The sequence below is a fragment of the Electrona antarctica genome (genome assembly GCF_951216825.1).
Source record: "Electrona antarctica genome assembly, chromosome: 4".
In the NCBI taxonomy this organism is placed as follows: Eukaryota; Metazoa; Chordata; class Actinopteri; order Myctophiformes; family Myctophidae; genus Electrona; species Electrona antarctica.
In genome coordinates, this window is record NC_136809.1 from 17,064,983 (window position 1) to 17,088,818 (window position 23,836).

General features: G+C 44.7%; 1 protein-coding gene across 1 annotated transcript in view; it reads right to left on the reverse strand.

The window, feature by feature from the left end:
• Window positions 1-14,911, reverse strand: part of LOC306921185 (protein ELFN1-like) — a gene marked incomplete at both ends in the record, with an annotated part of 16,971 nt that extends 2,060 nt beyond the window's left edge. Inside the window, 9 exons of the mRNA XM_079498298.1 lie at window positions 7-418; window positions 1,450-1,842; window positions 2,985-3,195; window positions 4,645-4,808; window positions 8,332-8,628; window positions 9,186-9,333; window positions 9,703-9,869; window positions 13,559-13,712; window positions 14,682-14,911. Coding sequence (XP_079354424.1) covers window positions 7-418; window positions 1,450-1,842; window positions 2,985-3,195; window positions 4,645-4,808; window positions 8,332-8,628; window positions 9,186-9,333; window positions 9,703-9,869; window positions 13,559-13,712; window positions 14,682-14,911 — 2,176 coding nt within the window. The remainder of the gene's footprint in view (window positions 1-6; window positions 419-1,449; window positions 1,843-2,984; window positions 3,196-4,644; window positions 4,809-8,331; window positions 8,629-9,185; window positions 9,334-9,702; window positions 9,870-13,558; window positions 13,713-14,681) is intronic.
• Between the last annotated feature and the right edge of the window lie 8,925 nt (window positions 14,912-23,836).

Genomic DNA, 23,836 nt, shown 5'->3' on the forward strand with positions numbered 1-23,836 from the left:
GTGTACCTCGCTCTCCGGGCGAGGTCCTCTCGATGTAGCGGCTCTCGGAGGAGCGGTAGCCGCCGTCGGAGCGGAAGGAGCGCGGCGTGCGTGCGGAGCCGGGCGAGGAGGAGGTGCTGGGCCTCTTGGAGGTGGGCGGGGCCTCCATGCTGTGGTGGCGCTGCAGCGAGTGGTGGTAGCTCCGCCCCCTTCCGCCCTTGTACACCGGCGAGAGGAACTCGCCACCTCGCTCACCCCTCTCTCCCCCTCGCTCGCCCTGCTCGGACAGGATGACCAGCTGGGGCTCGGCGGTGGACACGGCTCCGCCCCCTCCGCTGCCCGCTGACGACGGGGACTTCATCGCCCCCTGCTGGAAGGACGTGGACTCGGACTTGAGTGCGTCGATGCAGTTGTTGATGATCTGGTTGACCTTGTCCACCTGAAATGGATAATGTTTGAATGCCCTACTTACTGTACTTCATCATTATACAGCGCCACACAAAAGCATCAAAAGTAGCATCTGCAAGCCCGGAACACGACTCGAGCATGTGAATCTGCTACTTTTGCTACCAGGCAAAACAATGAAGCATTCGCTTAAATCAGTGAACCTTTTCATTCCAAGGACCCTCAGTTTACTATATGTATTAGGCCACCCATAACTCTGACCCAAATGGGGACTGCCCATAAATCAGACATCCTGTTAGTCAGACCTGCGTGGCCGGTTAAGACTCAAACGTGCTGCGGGTTAAAAAATCACCCGTGACCAGATCCAAACTGTTCATTTGAGGGACAGGATTATTGCTTGTGTGTGACCAAGTGGTAAATGGTAAATGGTAAATGGTGCATTTATATAGCGCCTTTATCCAAGGCGCTTTACATAGATTGTGCATTACATTCACCCATTCACACACACATTCATACACCGATTGTGGCAGAAGCCATGCAAGGTACCAACCAGCACATCGGGAGCAATTTGGGGTCCAGTGTCTTGCCCAAGGACACTTCGACATGTAGACAGGAGGAGCCGGGTGGGACAGGATAGCGTTAGCAACGTATTACTTAAGTTTATATTAAATGCCTTGATGTCATATTCGACCATAGGCCTAATATTGCCTATCATTTTGTTATTAAACCCCTCTGGCGTCTCACATTTTGTTTTATAATGCACATTTTGGTCATGGGTGGTATGGTTGACTTGGTACTGTAGCCTATAGGGGATATTTCTCATGTTAGGCTTAAAAACATCTTTCAGGAAAAGAGAGAATGAGAGAACAGTAAGCCAACTATTATGGGACTAACGCAAAGGGGGAATTCTGGTCATCCGCGGGATAAAACTAATCAGTGCTGTTGGTTAAAAATCACTCGTAGCTTCCTGTGGGGTTAAGGTTTGGGATAGTGTTAGTAATGGTCTGACAAACGGGAGGTCAGACAAATGACACATGTTGAATCATATATTCCTAAATAAATCACCTCTTTGGCGATGGTGGAGATCTCCGCTACAGAGCCTTGAGGGTTGTCCTGGGGCGACATATCCCTCTCCCGCTCTCTCTCCCTCTCTCTCTCCCTCTCCCGCTCTCTCTCCCTCTCCCCCACGCCGGAGCCCCTGACCTCCATGTAGTTGAGCTTGGCCGCCTTGTGCGCCGGCGTTTCGATCACCTCCTGCAGCTTGTACGGGTCCATCTCGCCGCCCTGGGGCAGGTAGGGCATCCGGGAGAGGCTCTCCCCGCCCGACAGCATCTGCTTCTGGGAGGAGGAGACGCCACCTCCTCCTCCTCCTCCTCCCCCACCACCTCCGCCCTCCATCTCACCACCGCCGTACTTGAGCTCGATGAGTGTGCGCTGTATGCGGCTCATCTTCCTCTCCTTAATAATAATAATTATTATTATTATCTTTATTGTCCCCTCAGAGATATTCATCTTCAGTCTCTTCCAACAGAAACACCATATAGCACAGAACAATATCGTACATAACAACGTTACACCAAGACTACATGAAGTCCCCACTCCCAGTATACACAAAAACACATTTCAAAGTTCTGCATCTTTGTCCAGATGGCATGAGTTTGAAGTGACGATGTAAGCTGGATTGATCTGATTTGAGTGATAAACGTGCATGTGACGGCGACCTTATCATATCAGAAAGTGTATAATCTTGGAGGAAATATGGCAATACTGAAAAGTTTGTTTTTGTTAGACATGGAGAATATATAGTGCAGTGGTTCCCAAACGTTTTAGCCTGTGACCCAAAATGGTCACATGCTTCACGGCACGTTGTGAGCTTGCAGATCAGCTATTTTCACTACTTTTTAAACAATTGTTTTCTAATTCATGGAATTTCTTAGATTTGTCTTTCTTTTTTTTCTACTGAAAACAAATCATTGAATTGCCACTAATTTTTCCAGTGTCTATGAGGTGACAGTACTTCATTAGACACCCTGGAGTCATTTTTATATGCAATGGTGTATTAACTTTGTATTTAGGTTTTCTTCCTGGAGGCTGAACCCTTGACAGTCAAACGGGCCAATGACATAAACAGTAATATAGTGACATCACACTATCAGCCCCTCCCCTAACCCCTCCCCCTTTATCATACAACTACAGCTGTGGGTGCGGCTTCAGTTCAGGTGGATCACCACCCATCACCACCCACCAGGCAAAGCAGGCATAGCCTACTTAATGAACTGGTGGGCGTGTCCACATAAAAGCATGATTTTAACAAATACTGTACACTTTTTGGAAAAAGTTCTTCCTCCTTATATTATAATAATACCTGATGATCATGTTTTAGGGTGGAAAAAGATCGTGGTACTCCATCTTTAAATGTTTTGAAATTATACTAATTAAAAAGAAAATGTAGGAAACAAATAAATAAATAAAGGGACCCACAAATGGGTCCCGACCCGGTGTTTGTGGAAACAGTGATATATAGTGTATATATAGTGTATGTAGTGGAAAAGAAAAACACACAGGGAACAGGTTGAATAATACATATTAGCTTTTTTTACCTTGGCCTCCATCATCCTCTTCTTCCTCAGGCAGTGGACCACCAGGCCGAGGAAGAGGAGCATGCCGAAGAGGCATCCCAGGATGGTCATGATGTAGTGTGTGGCTGACGACTCGCTGGGCAGCCGCTCTGGGTCCAGCCGCCGGCCCGTGGAGATGGTCAGGCAGGTGTGGTTGAAGCGCAATGAGTTGCGTATGGACGCCACACAGTACCTGGAACAACATCCATGTTGTTGTTGTTATCAGGGCAGAAATCTTTTTTTTTAAAAACGCCCTATACTTGATCATAGTATAGCATCACACAAAAGCATCCAAAGTAGCAGATCTGCTAGCTCGAAACGCGGTGTGAAGTGGCGCTTTTCGAGCTTGCCGATCTTCTACTTTTGCTACTTTTGAAGTTTCATTTTTGAATGAGGTTTCCACCCGACAGAGACGATAAACAAACGGGCAATACAAATCAGGGACCAGAAACCAATGAGATGGAACCATTGTGTCATCTTTAGTTTAAATAAAGAAGGATCCAGGAGCTTTCATCTTGGAAGAAAGAGATTTTATATTTTTACAAGACAAGATAAACTGCTGTTATTACCCGGAAAAACTTTTATTTTTAAGGTTCTCCTCATGAGAGAATATGTGCAGCATATATTATATAAAGGCAACAAAACATATTTCCTGGACCAGTTTCCTTGTAGTTCAATAGACATGGATGTGAATTTCTCATTTTGTTATGTCTACGGAATGACGTTGATGTTATTATGTTATTGCCTTTGTAAACACACCTATGTGCACCTAGTCTTTATTGAAAAATCAATAATACAAAAAAACGTAAATGTTTATAAAAGTATGTTGCACCTGTTTTCTGGACAACTTTCTGGTTGTCTTCAGATCAACGTCAGAGCTATAGTAGAGCAACTACACAAGGTAATTGCATTAGTTGGTTCAATGCGCAAGAAGTCATTTATACAGTCTGCCATCTCAGTAAAATGGGCAGAGCTCTAGTCTGGAACACTGCCCACTGATCTAAAACTTATAGACTGATGCCAACTTTTTTACAGAGGACTCAAATTGTGTTTTCAAATCAAAGTGGTCGCATCAATAGATTTTGACTGGTTTTGTACTGGTTATACCTGTACTTTATAAAGATTACCGGTATATATGTTTGAGGGGCGCTAGCCCCTCCAACGCTTGGCTTTGCGTGTACCTCCCATGACATGTTAACCTGACTCCGCCAGATGGGGCAGCAGAGAGTACACTGGGTTCCCCCCTCCTGCTCCCATCTGGGAACTCTCAGGCAGAATAGATGCTCCGGCCACAAAACGGCCTGGCCAATCAGCGGCAGCTAGAGGCGGGATCAAGGCAGCACTGTGTATGCCTTGATCCCGCCTCTAGCTGCCGCTGATTGGCCAGGTTAATGACATGTAGCACTAGCAGACAAGTCTATGGACTTTTTACTATGATGTAGTGGGTGGGTGGCCCCCAAAGGCTCCCCTCACTTCACACAAGTGATGGGGACGCCAATTGTGATTGGCTGGAATGATGTATGATCACTTCACACGGGTGTGTTTTTTTATCCCGTATAGAATAGCCTCCTGTTGAAAATTCAAGCAATGCATCTGGTCTGTCCAATGTGATTGTGGCGTCAAACAAACAAACAAGGCGTACGTGTAGTCGGTGTGTGGCTTGAGGTTCTTTAGCTCGATGTCCTCCCTCTGGCTCTTCAGGTTCTGGATGTCGGTGAAGAAGCTGTTGTTGTAGAGGACCAGGATGTACATCTTGCGGTATGGGTGCGGGATCTGCACCGTGATCACAGCACTCGAGTGCAACACCTGCAACCATTCAAAGGATTATTAAAAATAAGCAATCAACCACTTAAACCATAGCATTCCTATTCTGATGAGAACTTTATAAATAGCAGATCTACAAGCTCACAATGCCTCGCGTTGTGAGCTTATTTTCAGTCATTACACTATTTTTTGATATGTTTGATATGTTTTTTGTGCTTGTAGATTTGTTCTACCAGCAAATGTCCCTCCCCCGGCCGCTGATGTAGTTTGCTCCGTCTAGAGTGTAGAGTGAGGCCTCACTCACACGGTCGCAACAGATTGCTGTATGCTTGTTGTATACAAAGGGTGTGACACAGCTTGCCCCAATGCATTTCCAATGGGAGTCACATGGTTTGACACAACATTTGTGTTGTATGAGGGGGAGGGGCGCAGTCGAAACACAGCCGAAAGCCATACAACAGCTTGTAGTCCAAAATGTGGACTACAAACCATGTGACTTCCATTGGAAATGCATTGGGGCGGCCATGACACTCACAACATTCATACAACAAACATGCATCAATGTTTTAAAGGTCTGAGTGAGGCCTAGGAGAGTAGCGACACACTTTGATCTCGCAGCAAAGCGGGTGCCTAAGGGCTATAGTTCCAAACATTTCTCCTATGGCTGGAACTATCCCATTGAGATAGAATGAGCACTTCCGCATTCCATTGTTACAATGGGAGTCAACGCTAGTGTCGCCATGCACTCTCTTACTAGATTACTCTGGCCCCGTCTGACTCAGTGACTCTGACGTGTAGCCACTTCAAAACAGCACGGGACAGATTGAATCTGCGTTCATGACATTTCCAGTAGAATAATGCACGAGCGAAAAAGCGAAAACTGTTTCAAGCTATGAACCACGATGTTTGAATTGCGGGCCAGCAACAGCAGGCCGCTGAAAAGAGCCAACTATTGTCGCCTGTTGGTGTCAGCTAGATAAGAGAGGAGGAAGAGAGGAGGCTGGCATCACCGCTGCTGCTGCTGAGGATGGTGGTGGTGTGAGCTGTGAGGTGTCTCGGTGAAAACCAGCGCCGCTTCACCGAGTCAGGAGAACGTCAGACTGTAGCTGTCCCAGCAATGGGTATTTTGTAATATTTTATTTTATTGTTTATATTATATTTATGTATAATATAACATTGTATGTATTTTTGTTTTGGATAACATATTGTATTTGTATGCTGTGTGTGGTGCCTGGTCTTTTATTGCTGTTCATTATGACCTAGAACAGGGGTTCTCAACGTTTTTGTCCGGGGACCCCCGGAAATGCTTTGGCAATGTCTCGGGACCCCCGCCCCGCCCCCTCCCGACTGCTACAATAACCTTAAACCATTTTGGGCGGGAACCCATTTTGGTGTTTTAAGCATTGTTATAATTTAGCTATTGAAAAATAGCAGATCTACAAGCTCATAGCGCGCCACCGAGTGGCGCGCTACGAGCTTGTAGGTCTGCTATTTTTGAAAAATCGTGAAAATAACATTTTAAAAAACATTTTTTTTGAAAATAATTTGGGGACCCCCTAAAATATTTTGGCGACCCCCCGAGGGGTCGCGACCCACGGGTTGAGAACCCCTGACCTAGAAGGGCATGCAGGGGCAGAGCCCTCTGATTAGTGTTGAGCAGCATTGAGTGCACCTGTGTGAGCTGAGCTCAGGCAGAACAAACTGAGTTTCAGTGGTGCAAGGAGCTCTTCCTACGTCTAAAAAGAGTGTCCTTAAATAATATATATTAGAATATAAGATAACATAACTCTCCTAAAAGAATCTGCAGAAGGCACACAGGGTATGTTACATGTTGTTTTCTTTGTCTGTAAACTGTTTTGTAATTCTGTCGACCGTTTGTTAAATCGTTTGTACATGTGAATGACGTGTACATTTCATTGTATATTGTGAATGTGGAGTATTTCATAATATGGACATTTCATGATTCATGGACACTTTAAAAGGACAGCATGATTGACTGACAACAAGGATATTCATATTTCATGTTTAATTCAATGTGTTTAAAAAGATATTATGTTTTGTGTCTTGGGGAAATAAATAACCTCGAGATATCAGTTGGAGCGTTTGTTATTCTGCTGGATAGGAGTGGTTATACAGACTAAGATGATGATAATAATGATAACAACAACAATAATAATAATGTTGCGGCTGAGGTCGTGGATGACGTAACGATATAAACTTCTCACAAGTTACTGTTGGTGACTCAAGTTGCTTGAGAACGAAGCTTCTCCACATACAGTACAAAGTAGCAAACCTTGAGGTTGATGGACATGGAACATTTTGATGGAAGAGACTAATTTGGACAATGCGTCGTCGATATGGTGGCGGAGAAAAGCGCATTCGAGACAGATTCTCATTCAGAATACGTTATAGGGCTGGTCTAAAAGCAGCTGTCATGTGCATCTTTGCGCACTCGCATTGCAATGTTGGATTGTTGGTGTGTGTGTCACAGTAGCCTCATCTACTTTTGTCTGCGTGTCTGGTTGTGTTGGTTTGGCCAAATTTGATGATGCATAAAGCATAATGCTCATGGTGCCTGGCTGGCTAAATGAGCTGAGCAGGCAGTTGTTGAACGTTGGTGTTGCGCAAATTGTGCTTTTCTATGTGGAGTATGAAGCTGTAGTATTAACATCAATGGTATGCGTGACATATTTATTTAGCATATTCATTAATTCATTTTCATCATCCTGGGCTTGGTTGGGGACGCACAGAGGCGAGGGGTGCCCTGGCAGCACCAGCACACATCTGTGGCTATAATGGCTTTATGCACAAGGCTCATGCACCTATATATATTCTTCCAGTCCCTGAGGGGGGGTCCCGAAAAAATATTTGGAGGCTGAGGGGGGGGGTCAAGAAAAAAATGAAAAACGAAATCGCATCTGCACCAGCAACGTAAACGATCAGTAGAGTATATTTTAGTTTTCTGCTCATTTTATTAAAAAGTATTTATTGTTTTCTTTTTTATAGTTTCTTCTTATTTTGATGTACGGTAGCCTACCTTTTTTTTGTGTGTGAAAAACCCTTTGAGTTGCATTTGATGTTTGAAAGGTGCTAATGATATAAGATCATTATCATCATCATCATTAATCATCATTTTAATCATTAATCATTTTAGGCAAAAACATTTTAAAAGCATTTCCAAAACATATAGGCCTACATGAAAATAGCTACATGTACAAGCTCACAACGCATCTCGATGCAACACATTGTGATTGATTCGTTGATATTAAGTTGTAAACCCGTATCCATTCGTCACAAAAAAAAACACGCCGAGCGTTCCATACCGATTTAGCACATTTACCCTCTGTAAATGTGCTTACCCTTACGCTAGACCCTTACGCTAGATCGCGCTAGATCGTGCAAAAATGTATTTATTTTTAGTTTACATCTCTCTAAGTCCCATGTTGTTCCTCCATGACATCCGCATTGTGTAGAACCAGCGTAAGGCCCGTCTACTTAAAAAAAATCACTTACCCTACCTTTAATAGAAAAAGTAATGGATTGAATAATCCCACAAATAAAACACCTGTTTGAGCTTCATGGCCGGGTTGGTGTCAGTGAAGATGGGGCTCAGGCTGACGGGGTCCTCCGGCGACATTCCGGACGGGCAGTCGTCCAGGCCGCACGGCGAGGCGAAGTCCGGCGGCGGCGTGGTGTAGTCGGACGACCTGCCACCGCCGGCGATCACGAAGTACGGCGTGACGCTGCTGCCGTCGTCCGTGCACACGATGCTGAGCATGTGCAGAGCGTTGCGGTGAGCCGGCATGCGCGGGTTCTGACTCAGCAGGCTGTAGCCGGAGAAGCCCGCGGGCGAGTCGCACACCTGTTCGAAGATGAAAAATGTTGGACAGTGTACTGTCAAATACTGATTTATTATTTCATGATTGTATGGGTAACGAAGTCTTATGCGCACCTGATAGGCTCAGAGACGGGTGCATAGGCAGGGCTCAAAGTATTTAAAAAAATTAACATAAAGTGCACAAAGACCTGCACACCGTCTTTATGTGCATTAGTTAGTATGGGATACAATTGTGTTGCTTATCTCAAAATATTTAAACTTTTTGTGTTTTTTCGTACTCCCAAGAGTGTACCAGATGGACCGGTGAAGGTCGGGTCCATTTGTACACTCCCATTAATACAGATGATACTATAGTGTAGATTTGGGGTCCCAGAAATCAAAATGATATCAAATGGGGGTACGTAGCCTGATGCATATCGTAATGTGGGTCCTTAAAATTAAAACCTTTGAGAATCACTGCTATAGCCTTTAGCCGTAGCAATCTTCTCTTATGGGGGTTCCTTGTCATACAGTAGCCTACTGTATCTTTTCAAATGGGTAAAGTTTTGTAAATGTTTGAGAAGCGCTAATATAACAGTCACCATGCGCTCGTTGGTGCGGTTGGGGAAGATGGAGAGCCAGCGTAGGAAGCCCAGCAGTTCACAGGAGCAGTTGAAGGGGTTGGTGTACAGCTCACATGTGGTCAGCTTACTGAGACCTGAGAAGAGACTGCCGTCCAGCACCTGGATCCTGGAGGGGAGGCAGAGAGATCATGGTGAGGGTTGTTAAGTTGTTACCAAGGGGCGAACAGTGGTGGAAAGTAACTATAAGCACATTTACTCAAGTAATGTACTTGCGTACATTTTTTAGGTATTTTCTTACTTTACTGTTTTTCCAAATGTCAGTCACTTTTACTTCTACTTCATCTCAGAGACAAATATTGTACTTTTCGGAAACCGCCCGTATTGTCACATAGGAAAACATCGTTTTAAACCATAAAACAAGCATTTATCTTGTGAGGGCCAGGAAAATGGTCTTCACAACGTCTATTTATCAAATCCTACTATGCTTGTGGTGGTAAGCATTATCGCACGCACGCACACACGCATGCACACGTACCGGTTCATGGAGAGGTCTATGTTCTCTATATTGGGACACTCCCAGAAGGTGTTTGGCGTCACCGTCTCGATGAGGTTGGCTTGCAGGTAGAGATACTGCAGCTTGCCCAGGCCTCTCAGCATGCCCTCCGTCAAGTTCCGCAGCTTGTTAAAACCCATCTGGAGGACCTGGGGAGACACAGAGACACAAGAGGGGGGATTATCCCAAATCCCCTGCCGTCGCCACCACCACCACCAGCACCAGCAGGCCGACGCCAGTCTTCATCAACCGCCTGCAAGCAGAGAGAGAGAGAGAGAGAGAGAGAGAGAGAGAGGCCTAGAACAGAGCATCTCGTGGTTGTCAGGCAGAAACCTGTTATCTGCTTATCTCCATATTTTTTAGTAAATGAACGCCCTACTGTACTTGATCATACTAGAGTGTCACACAGAAGCATCAAAAGTAGCAGATGTGCAAGCTCGAAATGTGGTACGAAGCAGAACTTCAGAAAGATCTGCTACTTATAACAGATTTACACCCGACAGAGATGATCTCCTGGCTCTATCTGTGTGCCGTCTTCTGAAAACCCACCGCCAAATGCCTAAATTGTAACATAATTGTGTTGCTGCTAGGTGGAAACCTTGTCCAAAACTATTACCGGTAGTTACTATTCAGGAAATGTAGTTACTCATTATAGTCACAATACTTTACATTGGTTAAATATTTATAAAACCCCACAAGCTTATTTTTATTGATTTATCTTAAATGGCAAATTTTCAGGCTAGAGGCTCCCAATTCCAAATCTTTTTGCTGACACTGTACGACGAAGTAGGGAATTACACATTATTTCAACATTAAACATTGAAATATGGATATACAAGGTTTCCGCCTGACAGCGACTATATCGTCTGTGTCAGGTGGAAACCTCATCATGTCCAGAACTTGTACTTTTCAGGGTTCTAATTCAAATGCAGCAAAAGTAGCAGAGCTATAAAAGCGACGTGGATCTGCTTCTTTTGATACTTTTGTGTGACGTTGTAGTATGATCAAGTATGGCATTAATTCACAAAGAAAAAACTAAACAAAAAACACCAACAGTTTGCATTTATGGAGATAAGAGTTTTCTTCCCGACAGTGAAGCTGTTTGTCTTCTAAATGTCTGTGGCAGCACTGTAGTGACTTAGATGCAGTGGTGGAAAACATGTCTTGCTAAAAGTAAAAGTATTGATATTACAAGTAAAAATCTGAAATTATATAGTAGTATAAAAGCATGGGCATCAAAATGTACATAAAGTACCAAAATAAAAAATATTCATTATGCAGAATGCATCGTTTCAAGTTTTCAAATGTATACAAAATATTTTGAAATTGTGACCTTGTTGATCTGCTATTTTCAAATGGCCGAAATGAGCACTAAAGTGGTTAATGTATGTATAATAAAATAATCCAAATCCACAAAGAAACTAGTAACTAAAGTTTTCAAATAACTGTAGTGGAGTAGAAGTAAAAGTATTGGAAATTGGGAATATTCAAGTACAAATACAAAATTGTACTTAAATACAGTAAAGTAAAAGTTGCTTTCCACCATGCTGCTGAGATGTGTGCTCGTCCCTCCTGTGGTTGGAGACTGGGCTGTGTGACAGACTGCCAGCTCATTATAGCTGCGTTCAGCCCAGCATGGGGGGAGCTACTGTTTTGCCTGAGCGTGTCCGCAGGCAAAGTTAGACTTTCAGCGACAACACCGGCATAACCAAGCATACATTTTAGCTTAAGTTAAGCGGAGACTTGCCTGTCTCTCATGCCCGTGTGTATGGGTACAATATTGTTGCTGTCGGTGGAAACAGTTCCTTTTTTATTATCTTTCCTTTGGCTGCGTTGCTGCCCCAACCCTGTGGAATGCCACCCTCCAAACCTTCAAAAAAATCTCTTTCACCTTCTCTTCATTATGGCATACCACCCTGTCTCACCATTCCACTGTTATTGTTGTCTCCACCAGGCCGAGGGCATGGGGAGAGAGTATGTTTTGCACTCTGTCCGTGTGTGAGTCCGTCCGCGCGCGCGCGCGCGTGTGTGTTTGTCTGTGTGTGCATCCGTCCGTCTGTTACCAGCTAATCTCCGGCACCGTTAACCCGGTCGGTGCCAAGTTTTGCACACAATCCCTGGATGCCAACGATGAACCTCTGCCCCAAATTTTCCAGAACGGCCTGTTATAGCGCCACCAGGAGGCCGACTTTTGAAAACCACATTGTTTGATATTACTCCTCCAGATTCTGTCCAAACATCCCGCGAATCATTTCACACTATCTCTATATTCATGTGTTCCATATTTCATATTCCATCCTAATTGGCTAACATTGGAAGTTTGCAGGATTGGCCCGTTTTGAACAAAAAGCCTCAAATCATGAACGCAGCAGTGCAATTTACGTGAAATCTTTCACAGACTTTTCTACTAGGCTGAGGAATATATCACACCGTTTTCACATTGGCCTGTTATAGCGTGGTGGCTTTTTGCAAAACAAAATGCCTCAAATCATCCAATTGCTATCAAAGGCGTAAGAAGAAATGGCAAGGCGTAAGAAGAAATGTTTCACATTGGCCTATTATAGCGCCACCAGGAGGCCACAACCTGACCTGCCCTAGTGGAGACCTGTGTCCCGAGGGGCACTTTATCTAGGTTTTATTGATTTTCTCTTTGGGTATAATTTGAGATTTTATTATTAATATAATTAGTATTATTATAAAAAAAACATTTGAAATAGATGCTACATTTGTGCTACTGAATCTTGATCTGTGATCTGTCTGCCCCGACAGCAACGGTATCCATTTATTAAATATCTATATTGTATTACGAGACTATGTTGTCTGCAGGATTTCGGTCATAGTGTGTGTGTGTGTGTGTGTGTGTGTGTGTGTGTGTGTGTGTGTGTGTGTGTGTGTGTGTGTGTGTGTGTGCGTGTGCGTGTGCGTGTGCGTGTGCGTGTGCGTGTGCGTGTGCGTGTGCGTGTGCGTGTGCGTGTGCGTGTGCGTGTGCCTGTGCCTGTGCCTGTGCCTGTGCCTGTGCCTGTGCCTGTGCCTGTGCCTGTGCCTGTGCCTGTGCCTGTGCCTGTGCCTGTGCCTGTGCCTGTGCCTGTGCCTGTGCCTGCGGCGTACGTGCCATCACTGGCTTGCATGGAGAATTGTGCTAAGAAAGGCTTCAGGTGTGACTGTGTGCATTGCATTCATAGTTGCATACCTGTACATACTGCGGATAAGGGTGTGTGTGTGTGTGTGTGTGTGTGTGTGCACGTGTGTGCGTGTACGTGTGTGACTGACAAGCTCACAGCGACACACTGCGAGCTTGTCGATCTGCTATTTTTAGCTAAGCTTAAAAATAGCTAAGACACATTCTCATTCCCGAGACGGAAATCGGGAGTCTTCTTCGCAACGCTCGGCACGGCGACTCGCTCGCCTGATGGATCACTCGCCGGTGCCTCTCGTGGCTCAAGTCCACTTTAGGCTCCGCCAGACAGTGTTGCATTGGACATTGCACTGGGTACCATGCACACCGTCCACCCAAAGAAGGTTCAGGAGCACATGCACGCACATGCATTGATTAAAAACATCCTTAAGTGCACACCTCAAAATAGTTTACAAAGGCTGCCGAGTGCTGTCACACGTCACAGCGCTATAGCGCAAATGAACATATATAGGAATGAACCTGGCATTCCAAAGTTCGCTATTCAGACGCATCGCCATTCAGAATCGCCACATTAGGTATTAGTCCGACACCCTACCTCAAACCCTAACCGTACGGCTCGTCAAACGTTTGATGTTTGGTCACATTTGTCACAAGACGCAATGAGAGTGTGTAAAAGACGCTGGTATGCGTGCCATCACTCGCCTGCAGGTTGAACTGAGCGGAGAAGGCTCCATCCTCCACGTAGCTGATGTCGTTCTTGGTGAGGTTCAGGTACGTGAGGTTCCCGAAGCGACTCAGAGACGAGTAGTGAACCGACCGGATCTTGTTCTCATTCAGCCTCAGATCCACTATGGTGCTGTGGAGCACACAACACACACAGCATGCTTATACATAGTAAGTTATTACTTTATTGACACAAATGTATAAAACATTGGGTCCAAACAATAATCAAAAACCCATGAATACAAACTTTAAAAAGGTACAATACATTAAAATATACAATACACAACACAAAATCTCTTTACAACAGGAGCTTTGTATTGCTCCAAAAGTGACAGACAGGCATGTAGCATACGCCAAGTCTCTCTGTTAGTGCCTACAAAGAGTGAGCTCAAATCAGTGCACTTGTGTCCATATTTCACTCTGATGTCTTGTATACAGTAGGCCTACACAAAGGGTGGCAGGGCTTTTGCAATCCGGCCCGGATAGCTTGGGGGCCCCCCAAGCTGTGGAATGCCCTCCATAAGACTTGCAAAGTCTGTGTCATGTTTTAAATCCCTTCTGAAAACCCACCTTCATGTTAAGGCCTTCTCTTAAATTCCTTTTGCTTATCTTATTATTTTTTTTCCTTAATTATATGTGTATGCCTTCATTTTGTGTTTGCCGTTTTATTTACTGATATCTTGTTGTACCTGTGATTAATTAAGTTGTTGTTTTTTTACCCCGTAGTTGTTATTATGTTGTTGTTTTTACCCTGCTCTGTAAAGCACTTTGTGGCCATGTCTTGAAATGTGCTATATAAATAGATTCATTATCATTATCATTATACACAATACCCTGCCGTTGATGTCGGGCAGAAACCTCTCATTTCTATATTTTGTATTTTTTTTTATTTTTTTTTTACATATCCAAAACAGCAGAAACGTAGTGCGACACATAATTGCAGCTTGCAGATATGCTACTTTTTCTGTTTTTGAATTTGCCTGTTAATATGAGCAGGGATAGCTTCATAGGGAGGCTGGTTCATGCTGCAGATGGCCTTACCTGTTAATATGAGCAGGGATAGCTTCATAGGGAGGCTGGTTCATGCTGCAGATGGCCTTACCTGTTAATATGAGCAGGGATAGCTTCATAGGGAGGCTGGTTCATGCTGCAGATGGCCAGCCACACAAAGCCCTTCTCCCCCTCAATGAGCCAGCAGTCCGCAGTCGCCATCGGCAGCCGCATGATGGACAGCAGGGCCAGCCAATAGAGGATGGAGCCGGCCGTGCACACCGCCAGCGAGGGCGAAGAAGCTCCTCCCGCTGCCGCGTGGGATGCCTTTCCGATATCCATTGGGAGGGAAGCTGTCCGACGTTTTGTTTTGGCACTTCTGACCTTTCAGAAAGGCGGGCGACGTCCCATGGAGAGCGAGAAGGAGAGACAGGAGGGAGGCGCGAGGCTTTGTTTCTATGTGAGGAGTAGTTTGGAGAAAGCTTTCCCCACGGCTGCTTCTATACTCTGCTGTGGATGTACGCGGGCCACATGGACATGGAGAGTGTGTGGATGATAGCTGCACACCTGCTTGTTATAAATAAAAGATCACATTTAAAACCAGATAAAAGAGGAGAGCTGGGGCACTTTTCCTCATTGGCAGCGTGTGTTTGGCTAAAGAGGAGCAGGCTGTTTAATTATCCGGTGGGAGGGTTTCGCAGGGGGTCACGATTGGTTTGTTATTGGCAAATGACACTACATCCCTCCGGCCGGTTGCCAGGCTGCTACTCATGTCCGGTTTTGCCATCTGCGTCTCTGATTGGACGGACACCGTGGGTCTTTCTTCCTCATTGCTCTTGATCTTGGTGTGAAAACCGGTCACTGGAGAGAGAGAGAGAGACACACACACACACACACACACACACACACACACACACACACATCTTTGTATTAATTTACTTGCGAGGACATCAACATTTTAGGACGCAAATTTTATGATTGTCACCTTTTTTACACTTGTACAGTAACCCAGAAACCAGCCGGTGTACAGTATAAGCTCACATAATGTTTTGTTGTGATGCGACAAGTTCTGTTGTTGTTTTTGGGTGTGCGACACTGTCATGCAACTAACTGAATGATTTGTATAGATCGCTCATCCCCTGGTTCTGCCTGGTTCGCGGAAGTAATTTCTCTATGGAGAATAACATGGGGTCATCTTAAAATCGTTTCATATAAGCGTTGTGGTCCAAAACAAGCTGTCTCTGCGTTATTGTCAGGGCTGTGTCTCTGTATGGTTTGTGACAGGCAGTCACTCATATATGATACTGTTTCTAGTGAAAATGTAACTAATTCAGTAGCAGTAACAATAGCGTTTTCTCTCAGTCAGTTGATTCTTCATATCCATGAGTGAAGTGGCCTGGATGACATGATTATTTTTCAAGCACAGTACTTATCTGAGGTGATCTAAAATCCCCCTATTGGGATTACAATGCAAATAAAAAGTACATGAACCTGTGCATTTGCACCCTCTACCGATATTGACGTCAGACTTCGGTGCTCTATTATAATTGTTGCAACAATGAAGACAGACATATTTTTGGGTCAAAACTACAAACCAACCCTCAAAGGATCCTGCCTGTCTCCCTCAGCACCTACTGTATCATACTCCAGCTGACATCCCATGTGACACACATTCTTTCTCAGTATGGCTCCATTCTATTTGCATAATAATCTGTTATGACACCGATTTGCATCGACAAGAACACATATATATCTCAGCAGCCTAAGCTGCAAACTGGTCATCACTAGACTCCAAGCATAATATACTCTCAACTGCAAAATCTGAAGGACACAGAAATAATAGTTCACAATGGTAACGCACGCACGCACGCACGCACGCACGCACGCACGCACGCACGCACGCACGCACGCACAGAAGCAACGCACGCACGCATGCACGCACGCACGCACGCACGCACGCACGCACGCACGCACGCACACTCACACACACAGAGGGGAAGATAAAGGGGATGTTTGTGATAGAAGAAGCACTAATGAAGCACAGTAGTTATAATTGTGAGAGAACAACAAAGCCAGCAGCATCCTCACGTTGCCTTATATAACCCTCTGGAGCACAGGTGTTCAAAGTGGGGGCCGCAGCCCTCACCGGGTCCGCCAGGGATCTGGGTGGGCCGGTTGGAAAGCAGCAAAAATGGGGCAAAATAATAGATAGATAGATAGATAGATAGGCTATACTGTAAGTGCCTATACATGCCATATACTCAGCTGGCTTACGTACAGTAGACCACAGACTATCAAATAAATTAATCAAAGAATACACCTCGAACGGTGACGTCACCCTTTGGATTCTAGAGGCCCGTCTTTATGCCACTATAAAACTAATTCAAATCCACCATCTTGGAATTTCCGGTCCCGCAAAGCAACCGGAAATAAAATGCTACAGTATATTGGCTGTTGGGCCTTCACTCCGTAGACAGTTAGTTCATTAAAACTCTTCAGCTCAGATTGACCATTAACCGCATTTATTGCAAAGCTATTGCATTTAGTATGGCGGTGTGGCTCTGCTCATGTGATATCCCAGATTATCTGTGCACAGAGACACAGCTCTGATATAAACAACAAACCCCAGAGCAGAGCATAACATGAATACATTACATCAACAACATAACTTTCAATACATTCCATATACCACAGATACTGAACATATCACATGATCATAAATAATACAATCCATAGAACACATTATAATAACAGATACCCATAACAGAACTAGATACCACAGTACAATCCATGAATCACATTTATAATCACAGAATCACCCATTACAGAACTGTCACAGGGAGGAGGCTGAGGAGGTGGAGGGAATTTCAACTCTGACATCTGAACAACCACAGTCAGCTAGCATGAAGACTGAGGACAGAGTAGTGACTGCTTAAAAGGAACACCTGATTGATTGTGGGCGTGAGTGAGTTAGCTGGCAGCGAATGAGAGTGAAGGGAGTTGACATGGAGAGAGACAGCTGATTTAAAGGAGGAGAATGAATTGATAGAGAATGAAAGGGTAATTATATAATATACCTTCTGACTTCCGTGTCTCAATGAACTATCGCTGCGCTGGATTTATGACAATGTAAAGGTAATAAATCAATAATATCAAGTGTAAAGTCTAGTTAAATACCCATCACTTGAATGGAGTATTAATTATTTTGCAACCAGCAGCAGTGGAAATAGCGACACCTTCTAGGCCATCAATGATAATTACTGTTGTTTTAATGACTTCACCATTGGCTTATTTTTCTAAACCGGATCCTTGCCGCCTGCAATAGACTGTTTGCTCATACCCACCAACACGCACCCACAACCACACACACACACACACACACACACACACACACACACACACACACACACACACACACACACGCACGCACGCACGCACACATACACACCTGCACGCACGCACACACGCCACGCACGCCACGCACACACACCCGTGGCACTCCATTAGATGCTGGATGCTGATAGGGATCATGCAGGCTTTGCCACAGCCTTCATACTGTAGCCTATCTAATTAATGAATCTGCTGTAAACACAACCCTTCCCACGAAAAAACAAACTAAAAACTCTGATGACTGATGCTGCAATACCATGCAGAAGATTGTCTCTGTCGGGTGGAAAACTCTACATGTTTTTATATTGTGGTATTGCTACAGTTGGAGGCCATCGATATTGTCCTTTTCTTTTTGCTGAGGTTTGCGTGATCTGCGCAAAAGGACAGTTAACCCATTTTTGGCGGGAACCCCTTTTGGTGTTTTAAACATTATGTTATAATTTAGCTATTGAAAAATAGCAGACCTACAAGCTCGTAGCGCGCCGTCTTGTAGGTCTGCTATTTCTGAAAAATCGTGAAAATATTTATTTCAGAAAACTGGAGGATTTAGAAGGATTTTTTAAAATTTTGAGGTCAGGCCTAAATGGGTCAAATGATAAGGGACAATATCGGTGGCACCCAACTGTATACCTTTATTTAAGTAAAGGAGAGAGAGAGAGAGAGAGAGAGAGAGAGAGAGAGAGAGAGAGAGGCAATGAGCTGAAGGTATAGAGGCAGCATGAGAAGAAGAGGACGATTGCGATTGTGTGAGAATCAAAGCAGAGCTCTGTGTCTGTGATATGAGGAGCTTGCCAAGTTTCTTCTCTCCATTCCCTCTCCCTTCTCTCTCTCTGTCCTCTCTAGCTGCACCGAGACACAGAAGGGATGTGACACACCGTGCAGGTCAGATCAGGTCAGAAGAGTGCAGCAAAGGGCATAAAGTACGGCTACTTTCCCACTGACATTTTAGTTGATACAATATCAATTTTTCTTTCTTGAGATTTAACCCGAGATCGGAATCTTGGCCAGACCGCAGCAGATACTGCATGCTGAAGGTTGAACTTCATCTCCAGTTAGAATACAAATAGAATACTCTATTGGCAACAATTGGATTAGTAAGTTGTTTGCTGGCTTGTTGTTGATTCTGTCTTGTGTGTTTTTGAGTGGTGCAGCCACTCCAAGGAACAGCAATGTCTGTCTGTCTGTCTGTCTGTCTGTCTGTCTGTCTGTCTGTCTGTCTGTCTGTCTGTCTGTCTGTCTGTCTGTCTGTCTGTCTGTCTGTCTGTCTGTCTGTCTGTCTGTCTGTCCCTATGTCCCTTTGTCTGTCTGTTTAGAGTACCAACAGGTGACAAAGTGGCACTGTTGAGTTTCATACTGTGCACAGGTGCATGCTGGGAAGCTGCGTTTTTAGTGTTAGTGTAACACCAGCACAGTGCAGTGCACATGCACAGGTGCATGTTGAGAGGCAGTACAGTACAGTACAGTACAGTACAGTACAGTACAGTACAGTACAGTACAGTACAGTACAGTACAGTACAGTACAGTACAGTACGACAGCCAATAGTCAGACAACCTATAGTCAGACAACCTATAGTCAGACAACCAATAGTCGGGATCCGATGGTAATTCCGACGGAGTATTAGTCCGACATGCGGGAACAACGGTTGGACTAGCGCTCGAACATGCGTTGCTTCCGTGCCTGCGGTTATGGTTAGGTTAGGGTTTGAGGTATACAGGTTGTCGGTCTAATGACTGTCGGACCAATAATAGTGTCAGAACTAAAGCCTGTACCTATAGTCAGACACCCCACAAGTCCTGACAACAGCACCACTCAGTTCAGACGGGTCTGATTTTTATTTTATTTTTTGTGTGTATGTCCTGTGAGTCTCTGTAAGAGACTACACAATGGATTATGTGGTCCACGTAATTATATTATAACACAAAAAGCACCCAACAGACAATAGACAACAGACAAACATCACACAAAAGCACAATAATAAATAGTAATTGCGAATGAAGTGAGCACTAACTATAGAGTAACACCACCCGCCCGGCGCCCGCCACCAGAGGGCAACTGAAATTGGAACATATACAGAGGTCTCTGTGTGTGTGTGTGTGTGTGTGTGTGTGTGTGTGTGTGTGTGTGTGTGTGTGTGTGTGTGTGTGTGTGTGTGTGTGTGTGTGTGTGTGTGTGTGTGTGTGTGTGTGTGTGTGTGTGTGTGTGTGTGTGTCAGACTGCCACAACAGCTTTGTTCGCTTCCCGCGTTTACGCGTCTTACTTGTTATAAACAAAAACAGTGCAAGTGGGACAAGCGTTTGACAAAGGTCTGTCTGTCTTCTGTATAATGGCAAGACAGAATGATGTAGCAGTGGCAAATGTCTTACACAAAGCCAAAATTGTATTTACAGTATAGTGGCACAAAAAGGCTTTTAAAGAGAAATAAAGTATTTAATCAATCGTGCGTGCGTGCGTGCGTGCGTGCGTGCGTGCGTGCGTGCGCAATTATGGTTGTATTGCTACACTTTTTTAGCCCAACTATAGTTGTTGCAGGGATGGTGACCTTGGGTTCTGGCCTGCTGGGATGGCCAGAAACACCACTGACTACTTGTCAATAATGTGTCAGTTAAGGGCTGTGGGATTTTCTTGAGCCTCACTGTCTCCTGGGAAAACAACACTGTTCCTGTGGTATGAGGAAGTGATACTGGCAGCCGAGCCTCTTGCCAGGAAGGTAGCTTTTCGTCTCTGTCAGGTTGAAACCACATTATGTCCAAAACTGTTACTTTTCAGGATTCAAAAGTATAGTCTACAAAGCTTGAAACGTGTCGATTCATGCCGCATTTCGAGCTTGCTATGCTATTGTGCGACGCTGTAGTATGACCAAGTAGGGCGTTAATTCATGAAAAAGTGTGTGTGTGTGTGTGTGTGTGTGTGTGTGTGTGTGTGTGTGTGTGTGTGTGTGTGTGTGTGTGTGTGTGTGTGTGTGTGTGTGTGTGTGTGTGTGTGTGTGTGTGTGTGTGTGTGTGTGTGTGTGTGTGTGTGTGTGTGTGTGTGTGTGTGTGTGTGTGTGTGTGTGTGTGTGTCTTCCACGTTTTGGAAGAGATGTTGACCAGTCAGTGATAATCTCCCCTGCTCGCTGCTCGGTCAGGCACTGTTCCGGGACGGCAGGTTGCAGCCCATGACCCACTCAGACAGTAGAGGCAGTGGGCTGCACGGTGATTGATCCATGCGATTAGGATAGATTCTGCCAGAGGGGAGTTGCTGGAGTCAAAGCAACCGGGGTTTTTCTTTGCTATACTATGCGTTTATATGTGTTGTTAAATTAAAAGATATATATAAAGAAATCTCAAGTAAAATACAGATGCTCAAAGATTTTATTTAAGTATATAGTACTCAAGTAAAGGCTATATAGACTCAATAATGGCCCATTTATAACTTGGCCATTTGCAGGTTGCATTTCTTCTTCAGGAAGAACATTCTGTGCTGGAGGGGATGCTCTCCCACTGGAAGTCCTGTGAAAACGATTTAACCCAGAATGACTCCACAGCATGGGCTCCAGCTCAGTGGCCTCGCGGTTAAAGAGTGTGTGTCGCCCCGAGCGAGTCGTACCATATACCCAATGCCTCGCTGCTTGTCACTCAGCATCAAGGGCTGGACTGGGATTAAGTCCCTGTGACATACTAGCGTCATGTCCAGGGGCTGCACTTGTACATCAAGCTGCCTCATGCCGCAGAGATAGGCTCCTGACCTATGGGACATGAGCCATGGTTGAAGCAGTTGAGGACATGCACGCACAGAGAGATCTGTGTATGTGAGCTTGCAAATGAATCAATACACAAGACATGCATCGAGAGAGGGACTTACAGTGATAGAATTTGCGGAGAATGTCTCGGAGAATATATATATACTGTATGGTGCAGATGGGGAAAATACAGTACGTACAAGTTGACCTACAGTAGTATAGAATCCTGGGGGACCCGGTCAGCTAAGTATAAATATACTTACAGTTGATGACCAGGTCTATATATATACAGTAGCTATATGCTCCATATAGGGTTTGAGTGGTTAATGCACCATGTTGACTATCTGAGGACCGACTCCAGAATTGTCTGAGCTACAGAACAAGGCTTCAGTATTCAGCATAGGCAGCCTAGATACTATAGTAGTGCACTCAGAAAACCTCTCCAAGGAACCGTATGCTTGCGGTGAGCGTGCAGTGTGCTTGTGTAAACAGACAACGTGTGTGTGTGTGTGTGTGTGTGTGTGTGTGTGTGTGTGTGTGTGTGTGTGTGTGTGTGTGTGTGTGTGTGTGTGTGTGTGTGTGTGTGTGTGTGTGTGTGTGTGTGTGTGTGTGTGTGTGTGTGTGTGTGTGTGTGTGTGTGTGTGTGTGTGTGTGTGTGTGCGCGCGCGTGTGTGTGTACTCGTACGACGAATGCCTGCTTGTGTATGTTGACATGTACGTACTATACGATACGTGCAATAGCATCCGGTCAGCAGAGTGCAATCTATAATTGATGATACAACTGCCTCCCACATGAGACGGACTCCCCATCGAGGTCACCACAGGAATACTACAACCGCTGCTGTGTGTGCATAAACGTTGCACAGGTACGGGTACGCACAGCAACAGCCCAAGTGTTGCACGCTCACAGTGACTGTCGGGTGGAAACCTTGTACGTCCCAAACCATTCCTTTTTATTATTACGGTAACAAAAATTTTAAATAGGGAAAATGGCCGATCGGCAAGCTCACATCGATTTGCATTTGCAACGCGGTGTGAGCTTGTAGATCTGGTATTTTCACATGTATGTATGTGTGACTCTTGTATGATGGAGGCATTGGGCAATAATTTACCAGAAATATGGAGGTTGCCGACCAACATGATTGTATACTCTCTCTGTGTGTGTTTACTACATGCAGTCACACCATGTAGCTCACATATGCACAGGAAAGGTCCATTTTGCTGACCAGTTATAATTGGAGGATAAACAGGATGGATAGCGGGATAGCGGACAGACATGCAGGGAGAGGGAGAGGTTTTTGGGGTCGATGCTGATCCTAGTTTTAGAGAGTCCTAGAGCAGTGGTTCTCAAACGTTTTCATGTTGAGGAACTGTGAATTGACATAATAGCCCGCTGCCCGCGGACCCCCATTTGAAAACGGCAGGGACCCCCATACGAGATTGTTTTCTTTTTTTACATCTATAGCCATTTCAACTTGAAGGACCCCCTCCAGTTTGATAAACATTTCATAACATTTGGATCTCTGGAAACGCCTCAAGGACCCCTGGGAGTCCCCGGACCCCATTTTGAGAACCACGGTACTACACCACCGATTTTCAATGTTTTGACCCATCATTTTAACAACTTAGATTTGATTTCTAGTTGAGAACATTTAACACAAAAAACAAACAAATCAACCTTTTTGATAGTTAGCTTGAGACCAGCGCGGTGCATCCGACTTGGGTCTGATAAAAAACACAATTGCTAATTTACAATATTGATGTAGTCAGTCATAACAATCAAATATTCTGCATATCGGCCTGAGTGATATATTGGTCTGTCACTATTAAACACTTTACTTAACACGCAGACGCAGTGTACGGCTGATTACTGCATGACCTCCTTTTCATAGCGAGGTATAACTGAATAATGGCGATGGAGAGACATAATGGGAGGCGGGGAGCAGAATAGATGCAACAAAAGCCAAGTCAGAGCAGGATGCAGAGAGAGAGAGAGAGAGAGAGAGAGAGAGAGAGAGAGAGAGAGAGAGAGAAGGTACTACGGTAACTCACCTGACCTGGTTTTGTTGTAAATAGCCTTTTACCAAACATGATATTATGTTCCCAAAGAAGTTGTCGACCTCTTTTCCTTTCTGCATCATTCATAGCGTGTATGTGT